Genomic DNA, 12,980 nt, shown 5'->3' with positions numbered 1-12,980 from the left:
CACATAGAAAAAATGATTTTGCGTAAATGCATTTTGTCTATGTTGCGTGTGAGCCATAGAGAGAAAACAAATAGTGCGCTGACAGCTTCTTAATGATTTTGTTTAGCTCAGTTAAGACTTAAGTTAAGTTAATATGCAACAATAACAAAAAGTTAAAAGTTAATTTAACTATAGGTTACCTAACTCAGTTAAGTTAAAAGTTAATACACACTTTTTGTTAACTTTTTGTGAAGTTAAAAACAAGTTAATTTGTTTAAACAACGCTAGCGTACTTGATTTTTTTTCAAAAATAAATTATAAATTATAGATGTTTATACTTTAAACAGTATTTCGATATAAGTTAGATTCGAATGATATACATTTTTAACTTTAAACAATTCACGGTAAATATTTTTTGACATGAAAAAGAAATAGACTGAAATAATGTAATATAATAAAATTAATTGGTTAATTTCATGTTAATTAAAAAAGAAATGTAGTAAGCTAACAGTTAAGTTAATGAAAAGCCAAAAGTAACTAGTTAAGTTAAAAAGTTAAAATAAAATTAACTTTAACTTTTTAACTCGTTAATGTCTAGCCTTGGTTTTTAGTGACAAATCCTGGCCCCATATACACGTGTTCCTCAACCAATTATAATCCCCCAACAAAATGCTAATGGCCATAGTCATAAGCGTGCGCAGAATTTCTGGCAGGCTAGTCATACATAAATACATTCACACACACACATATCACGTATGTATATAATATTCATATTCACACCTAAGTTACAAAAACTAATTTGGACGGGGTAACCTCATTTAACTACATTTACCGTGGTAAAAAAATATTTTATGATTGACTATCAATTATAATAATAATAATCTCGATAATAATATTGAATATTGAGGGGGGCCGGGGAGAGTTTGCAGAGTAGTCAAGTGCCTACCATGACTACCCTGTGCGCACGCTTATGGCCATAGTTCCCAATGTTTAAAATAATGGTTAGATTAAGACATAAGTTCAAGGTATAAATAAGCAATAGCTCAAAAGAAAATTAATATTTTAAAAATATCATTGTGTAGGTGTATAGTAAAATGTAATAATTTATGTAACTGTTTCAAGTCTCCACAAATAATATTTTTAAATTACATCAAAATAATTTAAGTAGTTATTCTTTGTTTAAGTATCTAATTTTGTCTAAATTTGAACTAAAACTGTCTATATTAAAATATGTGATTAAAATTATGTTTCTTGAGGTTTTAATAAAACAGACAGTTAATAAAATATTTATGAAGGGCCTTAAATAAAATTTTCAAGCCTTAGCTATAAAATTAAATATGGACAATTTATAAATTTCCAACAACAAAATATTTGAAAATTGTTGTGATTTTAACGCATTTTGCCGTCAAGATTTTTCAAAATATTATCTTCAAATGATTTAAAAAAAAAAATTTGTATAATATGTACCTATATATAATATTTGAAATGGCCATAGTAAAAACTTATGAGGAAAACCTTGTATTCAATTGTCAAACTTTTTTACCAAGGGAGAATTGTTTTATCAATATTTGTAAAATGTTATTAACAAAGAAATGGAAAATGTAAATTGTCTATAAATAGCTGACAAAGAGATAAAATATTTTGAAAATTATACCATGTACATAAAATGATAATATAACATTTGGTGGACATTTCAAGTATCTACATTCTACGGTTATTTGTTTTTGGATTACAACAGAATATGAAATTCAATTTTTCAGAAACTTGATTTGCGTAAAAATCCCTGTTTTTTCGTAATTTATTTTATGTTTTCCATTTTATAAGAAAATTACTTAGAATTTTTTACTATTGACTTCTTTTCTCTTCCTTAAGTACCGACTCAATTGAATTTCCTATCAGGAAGATATTGAAGCTGAACATTAAAGCATTTTTTCTGCTAAAAAGATTCACAATAAAAACCACATATTGTACAATCAATACATACATCTAGTAAACACCAAACATATATAATATTATATATTGTATATAGTATATATATGTATATTTTTTTATACATTTCCAGTTTGTTTTTTTAAACTAAAAAATGTAGGAATGTAGAAAGTAACAAATCTACAAAATCAAAATAGATATTAGTTCTATGGATTCTTTCATTATTTACTTTAGTAACCACTGTCACATGATTGCATGAACACATGTCTCTGGAATGTAAGATCCAATAAAAAGGTGTAAGTGACCTTGTCCCAATCCTCTTAAATGATGTCCGACTGTGAGACCTTTCGAACGTAAAAATAATTTGAACGAATCACAATCTTAAAAATATTCATCTTAATCCTTATATCAATAAAGTTATCAATAAATAATTAATTCAATAAAATAAATATTCAGTAAGTTTTCAATTTATCTCCATTTATATAAGGTATTAGTTATTACCTAATATCAATATTTTATTTTTGTAATTTCACTGCATTCCAGTAAATTCAAAACACGATATTTGTATACTTACTATACTATATTATATATACTTTTTTTTTTTATGTAAAATATTTCGTTATACCTTATGAAAATTTCATCATAATTTGTCAAAATACCAACTTGATACCTAGTTATTGTAGTTTACATAAAAGCATTACAAATTCTGAAAAATGTAAATGGTAAACCCCGTTAAGACCAAACAGGTTTAATGATTTTATTGTAAGAAGAGAGATAAAACATTTTATAATAGTTCCGGTTTTTTTATGTATATTGAGGAACCCCGGTAAGGTAATTATGTTCAATGTTCCCATGAATTTTTACTTTGTAGAAGTATGTATATTATCTTTGTTGGTCTTATGATTGATCGAGTAAGAAGGATAGACGAAACCGGTCCGTGTAATTGCAAAAGTATAGACACGTTTTTCGAGTTTAATTACATTTGATTATAAAAATATATCGTCCGTGTGTATGAAATTGGGTATTTTGGTACGTTCGTGTTTAATGTTTGGCTTTTAGTTCTGGATTAGAACTGCTTATTAGTTATTATTGCGCGACATATTATGCGGACATGATATGGTAAAAAATTGTACTGATTTAAATTGAAATTACATTTTCTAGATCAAGTAGGGGACAAACCCAATATTATCGTGCTACTTTCACTAGGCATCATTAATATTCTTGGTTAACCCGATGAACAAACCCTAGATGCTAAAATAAGGCCAATTTAAATTCTCTCGTAAAATTTAAATTTAAATTTTAAAGATTGCTGTGATAGATAATCTCATTCAGTAATTTCGACACGAGTACGTTAGATGGTTTGAAACACCATATGATATCGGTTGCAATCACATGTATTAATTGTTTGTATTTAATCCATTTAGTTTTAGACTTATTGGTTAATACCAACCTATTATTATAGTTATTATTATTACTATAGTCTATAATGATTTTTTTAAACTCTCCTATACTTATTATTATCCCTATATTTCCAGCGTTACATAGAATCAGTTCACGTTGATAGACGTAAACAGCATTTTGTTCCATAGGCATGCTTAAATCTGATACTATGTGAACAGGTGAACTTCTATAAATAAATGGAAATAACTGTCTATAATAATTCGCTTTAAATTGACAGTGCCTGAATGCCCCATTTGCCTAATGTGGGCAACACAACTTCCTCTTTCATAAGACACCATTGGAATTATTACTGATATTACAGTAATGCCACATCTTAGAAGATTTTTAGAGTAGTGCTTTATAGGAAATAATAGACGATTGCTGCAATAACAGTAAAATTGATCGATTGTCCGTGAACGTGTTAAATTAAAAAATACATTTTATTTTGATAAAAAATATTACACATTGGTAATATTTTACTTTATAAAAATTAAAAATGATATTTGCTTCTTTGATCTCGTATACATTTTTGACTCTTGAAAAATACAATCGTACATATTATTCACGTTTCTAAGCATCAAGTGTCAAGCCGTGGTCACATAAGAGAGTTATGTGCCATAGCTATCATGAAAATGTGCGATAGTTATTGTGACGAGTGTCATATTTGTTCACACGAGCGAAGTTCAATGGGGATAGTTAACAATTGTGAAATGATAAATTCCCAAAAAAATACGTAAACCCAACGTTTAATTATACCTACTACGATACCATAAGTGTTTTATAAACATTGACGGAACTTTTATTTTGTTTTCATGGCAGCACCTGATTCCATTTTTATCATCCGTTATTCTTTCGATTTGATATTTTCATGATTAAGTCTAACGAAATTTTTTTTATTGTGTCAAATGTTAATCATGGTGCCTCTTTAATCGAACTACGCATTTTAGTACTCAAAACGCATTATAAACACGGGAAAGTGCTTGTTCACGCTTGTCATCGCAGCCAGGGTGCGCAAATGCCCGATATTGTGTTTGAAACTTAAATCGGAATATATATACTATGTACAAGATATTAACATATATACATAGTTTTGTAAAAAAACTTCTTTTATAAAGTTACATCTAAAAAAATTCCATCCATGTATATGAAACACTGAATAAAGATAAAACTGTGTACGCTCAAATGCACAATGATATATATATATATGATATTTATAGTATATAAGTTATTAGGTATGAATATTTAAAAAAAAAAGGCAATGGGGATCTATCCTCCCCCTCCCATCATTTGACCACCACTGCTTTCGTGAAATCAACTATCATGCATGATGCATGCATGTTAGTTCCCAGACAGCAATTTTTTGTTTAATAATATTATTATAACATTATAATAACAAATAATATTAGTATAACGTTATTATAATACTTATATTATAATAAAATCATTACAAAATGCTGTCTGGGTTTAGTTTATTTTGTAACCAACAATCACAGTTTAAATTTCGAAAAGAAGGTTACTTATCCCCTGGAAGCTTGTCTTGAGCCAAAGAAATAAACATTGAAATCTCAATTGAAATTGAATTAATAATATATCATTTTTGTTTACTTTAGATTGGTGACATTACCTATACTTTTTGATATACATTTATTCCAATTTAATACATTTTTTGTTTTAGGAAGCATCATTAAGAGCACTTAACATATCTGGAGGACGATTTGAAGGGGCTCTAGATTTTTTAGCTAAACAACAGCAATGTGATCTGTCTAACGGATGCAGCAAATCTTCATCAGGTAATAATATCATTATTTTTTTTTATTAATATAATAAATAATATCATAATTTATAAATTTCAATCTCTAGTCTTATTTATATTATTATTTTGCAGGATTATGTAATAGTAATAAATTGATCAGAAAATCAAGTTTAGAAAGAAGTGGAATTGGACCAAGGAGTAGTCCTGGCCAAGACAGTGGTGCAGGAAGCTCAAGATCAGATAGTCCAAGACAACCTGATCTAGTCATTCATTCTCACCCACCCTTATCGCGCCAATATTCTCCTTCTGCGTATTCAGAAACTCCTCCACCACCTCCGCCTAGGAACAATAGTACACCACCGCCTCCTCATGTACCGACACACATGCAACAATTGCTTAAGCGCATGTCACCAGCCCCTGCTGTTCCTTCACGACCACCTGCACCTACACCAGGAACTTCAAGTAGTTCCAATCAAAGAGGTAGTTCACCGATGGTAGTTCAAAATGGTCCTCAAGCACAGCAACAATTATCTCAACAGATGCAAGTCTTAAGTATGACTGCTGCTGAACCACCCCCACCTTATCCAATAGTTGGAGTTCCACTACCACCACCCTCATACGCTGTATCAATTCAAGAATACCGGAAATCGCCTTCTTCTGGAGTGTTTTCAAATGCAGGGTCATCTAGTCCTGTATCTGGATCAACAAATGGAAGTATGTCATCCTTAACTCGACCTACACCTTTGCTAGCTTGGGGAGCTAGACAAACTAAAACTCAATCACCAATTATAATGCAATCTGTACGAAGTACTTTAGTCCAAAAACCTGTACTTCAAACTGCTGTTGCGCCACAAGCTCCAGCACCTACTTCTCCCTCCCCAGTTCCACCACCATCTTATGCATCATCTATTCAACAAAAACAACAAGCTCAAAAAGCAGTTCAACAACCTCAACAAGCGTCATTGTCTTCGCCCTCATCAGTTGTACCAACAACTGAACCTCCTAGCTATGCAAGTACTATGCAAGCGCTGGCAGCCCAACGAGTAATTACTAATCCATTGCCACCACCACCATATGCTGAAGATCATCAACATAGGAAACCTACTCCTCCATTACCACCTATTCCATCATCATCTGTGGCTAAAAAGAAAATGAAGAGCTGCATTAACTATCATCATCCTTTTCATAATAATAATAATAATAATAATAATGGCATTACTAATGGTCATGACGAAGAAGATGATAATCAGTCGAAAATTGATCACCAGTCCCCTATTCCAGAGCGCAAACATATTAGTAAAGAGAAAGAAGAAGAAAGACGGGAGTGTAAAGTAAAAAATTATTCTCCTCAAGCATTTAAATTCTTCATGGAACAACATGTAGAAAATGTTATCAAGTCACATAAACAAAGAGTGTTTAGACGTGTTCAGCTCGAGACAGAAATGGCTAAAATAGGTTTGAGTGATGAAGCTCAGTGTCAAATGAGAAAAATGTTATCACAAAAAGAATCAAATTACATACGTCTTAAACGAGCAAAAATGGACAAATCAATGTTTATAAAAATCAAACCGATTGGAGTTGGTGCTTTTGGTGAGGTTACATTAGTTAGGAAAATAGATACAAACCATTTATATGCCATGAAAACATTGAAAAAAGCACATGTACTTAAGCGTAATCAAGTTGCCCATGTAAAAGCTGAAAGGGATATACTTGCTGAAGCTGATAATGAGTGGGTTGTTAAACTATATTATTCGTTTCAAGATAAAGATCACTTATACTTTGTTATGGATTATATACCTGGTGGAGATTTAATGTCATTGTTAATCAAACTGGGAATATTTGAAGAACATTTGGCTAGGTGAGTTGTTTCATTTTAATCTTGATTTTAATTGACAATGATTAATTTATACTTATTAACTAAATAATGATATTTGTTTATAGGTTTTACATTGCTGAATTGACTTGTGCTGTAGAGAGTGTGCATAAAATGGGTTTTATCCATCGAGACATCAAGCCAGATAATATATTGATTGATAGAGATGGTCACATTAAACTCACCGACTTTGGATTGTGTACTGGGTTCAGATGGACTCATAATTCAAAATATTACCAAGATGGTAAATATTTAAAGAATTTAAATAGTAAAGTTCTAATCAGTCATGACTATTTTAGGTGAGCACTGTAGACAAGACTCAATGGGTGGTGGTGAAGAGTGGGGTGTAAATGGTGCAGAGTGTAGATGTCACCAGTTAAAACCTTTAGAGAGGCGACGTCGGCGAGAACATCAAAGGTGTGAGGCTCATTCTTTGGTGGGAACACCAAACTATATTGCCCCTGAAGTATTGCTTCGAACCGGTTACACACAATTATGTGATTGGTGGAGTGTAGGAGTCATTCTTTATGAGATGTTGGTTGGATCGCCTCCATTTCTTGCCAACACCCCCTCAGAGACTCAATACAAGGTACATAAACCATTGTTTATAAACTATAAAGTAATATTTTGCAATTATTTTAATTAATTTTTTGCAGGTTATACATTGGGAAAATACTCTTCAAATACCAGCATCTGCTAACCTATCACCGGAAGGTGCTGATCTTATACTAAAGTTGTGCACTTGCAAAGAAAACCGCTTGGGTAAGAATGCTGATGAAGTCAAAATTCATCCATTCTTCCAAGATATAGATTTTGAAAGAGGAATGAGACGTCTTAATCCTCCACATGTACCACGCATACAATTTTCAACTGACACATCTAACTTTGATCCAATTGATCCAGAACGTCTTCAGAACTCAGATTCTTCTGATCCGGATAATAGGAGTTCTGATTCGGATGGTAATCGTCCATTCCATGGATTCTTTGAGTTCACCTTCAGGCGTTTTTTTGATGATGGCGGTGGTCCATCATTCCCTACCAGAATTAGTCTGGATGATAATGATGGCCAAGGCGCTGTTTATGTTTGAGCTTAGAAAATTCTGTGATGGTTGAACTTTTGGTATATGTGGGGACATAAATGAATGCTCAATTAAAGCCATTTTTAATAGTTTGAATAAAGCATTCATAGTGTGTAAGTAAAGAAGTTAAAAACCTATAAAAATGTCAAATATTAATTAAAATGTTTTTAATCATGATGAAAACTAGAATAAGGTGATAAATAAAAAAAAAATTAAGAATAAAATAATGTTCATTAAAATAAGATATGCCACATAATGTACTGAGTATAGCTTGTTTTCAGCTTTTCTATTGCAACACAATTATTTGTGACAAAAAGCTCAGTTTGAGGTGTTATGCCTCTCTTAGAACATAAGCTTTATTTAGTTACCAAAATTGTCTTTGTATTTTAATATTTTAGTTCCCTGTTCTTCATGAATTAATACCCCTTCCCAAATTTTAACACACTCTTTTCCTGTTGTATTTATTTCTTATAAAATTAAATTATTTTTAAGTTCGTTTTAGGATTTAATGTGTTTCATCATTCATCTTATTATAATTATCTTTTAAATGTTTTTTTTTACTTAAGAAAAATGAACCAATTATGGGCTGTGCAAAATGACAGGGATTAACTTACTGAGCTTAAAAAACGAATTTAACATATTTATTTAAATTTATATATTATACAAACAAAATTATCATCTTTCTATGCAGTTACCAAAATTTAATTTAAAAAAAATAATAATCATAACTAATTTTTTTGTAATTTTAAATAATTTAAGATACCTGCTCTCTTTACTTCTCTCTGATTATTATTAATACTACTACTATTATAATAATTATTATTATTATTATTATTATTATTATTATTATTATTATTATTTTTGTTTGTTTGTTTTAATGATCTAGTTGAATTTGCTCATTTCAATAATGTTTCGGCGTCATTTTAGTTGACTTGTCTGTGATAAACGATTATTTAGAGAAAATAAAATCTAAAAACAATTCGGCCAAAATGACGCCAGGCTTGTTTATTACAGATCTGCTTAGTGTTTTTTTATTATTTATAAGTAATATTGCATTCATATTGTATTATATTACTCATGTGTATTGTACAAGTTGATTTAATGTCATACTTTTGTCACAGTGTATATTTGTATTATTATTATTTTTTTTTTTTAGGAAAAGTGATATGTAAACATAAATGTAATGTATATTTTTTTATTACAAAAAGTCAATAACATATTTTTATTGAATTTTTACCGATCCATTTTTATTCTCATTTGCCTTTTTTACCACCTTTCTTTTTCTTCTTCTTTTGCGCCTGTGGCCATGGAAAACCTCGGCACTTCAGCAGATCTTGTACATTGTGACACGTATGGTAAGCATTATCCATAGCACATTCATTGAACACATCCACCAAGTTCCTCGACTTTTTACCCTCCTTCCGTGTCTTTATTGTTGTCGGTGTTTGCTTCTTTGTTTTTTTGTCATCTTTAGAATTTATCTCTTTTTTCTTTTCGCTTCCTTGTTTACTCATTTTTTCCTGAAATTTGCTAAATAGCCTAAATTTAACATTTAGAGTGTAAAAATTAAAATTAAATTATTAAAATATTGATATTAGTTGAGCTTTTAGTTGGTTGTTATCCTGTGTACAATTATTGATCTAACTCTAGCACTAGTTCCATAGAAACTGTATTGTGGGTGGTTCTTAAGACATCATGAACACTAAGTTGATAAAGAGAGTATACAAACATATTTTGATATTTATAATCAAAATATTTATAATTTATAATCAAAAACTATAAAAAATATATTAATACAGTTTTTTATTATAGACATTTCAAGTAATTTAGTTGAAATAGATATTTAAATGAATAATAGCGAATTAATACGTCAATTATCATAGACTAAAATCTTTATAACTCCTGCATCGATATGAATATATAATAATATAATATTACTGCGTAGGTACCTCGTACCTACGTTCGGATTTCTCTAATATTACAAATTACCGTTTCTATTTTATCTTAGTATAATAATGCCGCAGACAGCTAAATATTATTTTCGTAGTGTGCTGTTGTATTATTTTGTATTGACAATATTATTATGGTATATTTAATAAATAGCTTTATTCTACCCACTAATCAAGATATTATTACCTAGGTATAATTGGACTAATCATATGTATTTCAACGAGTAAGAACGATGGTGCAAAAATAAATTTTTGCAAATAATTATTTTGGATGTTATAGTCTTCCAAAGTTTGGAATTATACATACATGCACGGCACATCATATACTTAAATGCGCGCGAAGGACACCGAGTTTGGCGAACGGAGCCGCGGTAGATGAAGGGATGAGCCTCTTACTTGTTATTTAATTGTTAGCACTGTTTTTTACTTGAAACCTAATTAAAATCATTTGAACGCCCCTGAGTATTGGAATACAATATCACAGACAGTTGATATTTTCGGTTAGATAATTACCTATTTACAATTTACCTCATTTACCGCGTTTATATGCAGCAGTTAATTCGCATTGATTTAATGGGCATTAGGGAGCGAGTTTATATGCACCTAAAATATCAAGATTAGAGGTCGGGTAAAATTTTAAGTTAATGCGAATGTTTTTAGTCCATGTTTTATACTTTGTATTCCATGACCAAAACAATTTTAAATTTTCTTTTTAAATTCCCGCGAAAAAATTAATTCGCATTAAAGGGTTTGCATGCATTTCTTAATCCCGGAGTAAGAGTTAATTCGATTTGACGAATCGAATTAAATTATAAATGGGCATTAGTTTAATGCGAATTAAAAATGCGTTTATATGCACCCAACTCCCGGATTAACTCAATGCGCATTAACAGCTGCATATAAACGTGGTAATTTAATAAAACTACGAGTATAAGCTTAATTATGTTATTATTCATTACTCAGATAGTATTTATACTTACCTGTATAATGTACATTTTTAATTAGCCTTCGATTTATATTTGCATATTTTGTTATTATATCCTTCCTTATGTTTCTAATCATACTATTCATTCAGATTTAAAAATACATCTAGTGCAAGATGAAAAATTTTCTTTTTAAATCTAAGATTTAAAAATGTAATACATGATTCCTCATAAGTTTGTCTAACTTTTTCAAAAAAAAAAATATATTTACAAGCAAGTCATAATACATTTTTATGAGCGTTTGGAATTCATATTTTTACAATATTTGATATTCACTCGATTTCTCATGTAACGATTTTCTTATTTTGTTGTAAATACCATCCATTATACATATCATTGAATTCAAATTTAATACCGTCCATTATACAATGACCCACTTGTAACCTACTGTACAGCAAAGCGACATCCACTTGCCCCACCTTTTTTTTTCGACTGTCGCTTTTCCGAATAGTGTCGTTTTCATATTTGTGGCACCAAAATAGTAGCTTATCATTCATTATGAAGTAAATCTCTATTGCCAAATATACTGCAGTAGACTGGACATCCGAATAATCAATTCATCCATAGAGAGGTTGTTTTTTTATTTATTTTTAATGCATGATTATGCGGCATGAGTTAATTAATTAGTATATAAATTTACATTTTTTTAGTTTATATTATCATATAATATGAAAACGCTTTCAATAATTATTATGATAGGTAGAATAAGAAAATTAGTGAAAATAGATGAATAAAAAATTGGGTGACGAAAATATTATGGGGTAAACGGCCAATGGATTTTCGGAGGAATTGAGCGGGGATTTGGGCGATGTTTCCTCATTCCCGTTGAGTTCCGTGACGAGGTAACATTGTTGAAAATTATTAAAGATTGAATTTTGCTGTGCACGACTATAATAGTATAATCAGCAATTGCTGAAAGGTATACCTAATTAAGTTAAAAATAAAAAATGTTAGGTGTATGATTGCTTAGAAGAGGAATAGGATTTTTCCATTTGAGTGTGATTCACTCCAGTCAATTTCTGAATCCAGAAGCATGGTGCTCATACCAATAATGTCGAGGGCATGTGGCGGCAAGCAAAAGCGTCTGTGACATTACTGCCGAAAAAAATGTATGCCAAATTCATGTTTATTAAATATAGTCGAACATTTTTCAATAATTGGACACGCTGACGCATTTTTTTTAATACGCCGGTGACAATCATAATAATATGAGCCGCTGTTGTTGAATGATTTCAAAAAACGAAGAAACCGGTAGTTCCGATTCTAGTACAATTAGTGAACAAGATTATTTATAAACATTTGTGAATAATAATAGTATTTTAATTTTTAAGTTGTATTATGTAATTAATTAATTAAATTAATAAAAACGATAAAAATTACATGCACTTCAATGTCATAATTTCAAAACTAATGGCTTATTCAAATTTATATTATCAGTGTAAGTATTAAAATGTTGATTTACCTAGTCTCCAACAAAAAAAATTGAAAAATTCATTATAGACTTGCGCGTGGTAATACAGTTGTAAGTACAGCATTCCGCGCGTGCGTTAAAACGTAAAATTGCAAACTTTGGAAGGCTATAACCAAACTAATGATTTCTTCAAATTTATTTTTGCACCATCGTTCTTAACTAGTTGAAATACATGTTTCAAAAAATCATGTGAGAGCTAAATTGCAATTTTTCCTACTTCCAGTTATGTTGAGTTATTTATAGTTTATATATTTAATTGGTAATTACCTGTAAAATGACCTGTCCCCCCGACTAGAAAAAAAACGCTTGCCAAGTCAGGGATCGGCATGTAAACTTACTTGATTACTTACTTTTTTTTTACAAATTTATTAACTGATATCACACCCAAGTGGTAAATAATTTGAATCCAGAAAAATGTTGGTGTGAACAGCCCCACAAAAAATCATTTTAATTTTCATTTAGTGAGATAGATCTCCAAAATCAGAGAACAAATTTCTTTGTTTGGGGTCTTGTTAGATTCACAT

The 12,980-nt window shown here is 30.2% G+C and overlaps 2 protein-coding genes across 2 annotated transcripts in view; one reads left to right on the top strand and one right to left on the bottom strand.

Annotated features, from left to right (window-relative positions):
• Positions 1-8,954, top strand: part of LOC100161589 (serine/threonine-protein kinase Warts) — an 18,755-nt gene extending 9,801 nt beyond the window's left edge. The window contains exons 3-7 of the mRNA XM_001946288.5: positions 5,024-5,138; positions 5,234-6,959; positions 7,043-7,218; positions 7,274-7,563; positions 7,631-8,954. Of these exons, the coding sequence (XP_001946323.1) occupies positions 5,024-5,138; positions 5,234-6,959; positions 7,043-7,218; positions 7,274-7,563; positions 7,631-8,062 (2,739 nt within the window). The 3' untranslated portion in view covers positions 8,063-8,954. The remainder of the gene's footprint in view (positions 1-5,023; positions 5,139-5,233; positions 6,960-7,042; positions 7,219-7,273; positions 7,564-7,630) is intronic.
• LOC103310392 (small lysine-rich protein 1) lies at positions 8,912-10,988 on the bottom strand. The gene has a single exon (XM_008188565.3). It carries the CDS (start codon positions 9,565-9,567, stop codon positions 9,307-9,309), a length of 261 nt encoding a protein of 86 aa, XP_008186787.1. The 5' UTR covers positions 9,568-10,988; the 3' UTR covers positions 8,912-9,306.
• Between the last annotated feature and the right edge of the window lie 1,992 nt (positions 10,989-12,980).

The sequence above is a fragment of the Acyrthosiphon pisum genome, chromosome A2, assembly GCF_005508785.2.
Source record: "Acyrthosiphon pisum isolate AL4f chromosome A2, pea_aphid_22Mar2018_4r6ur, whole genome shotgun sequence".
In the NCBI taxonomy this organism is placed as follows: Eukaryota; Metazoa; Arthropoda; class Insecta; order Hemiptera; family Aphididae; genus Acyrthosiphon; species Acyrthosiphon pisum.
Note: the sequence above shows the minus strand (reverse complement) of the source record. Positions and strands in the feature narration are given on the sequence as shown.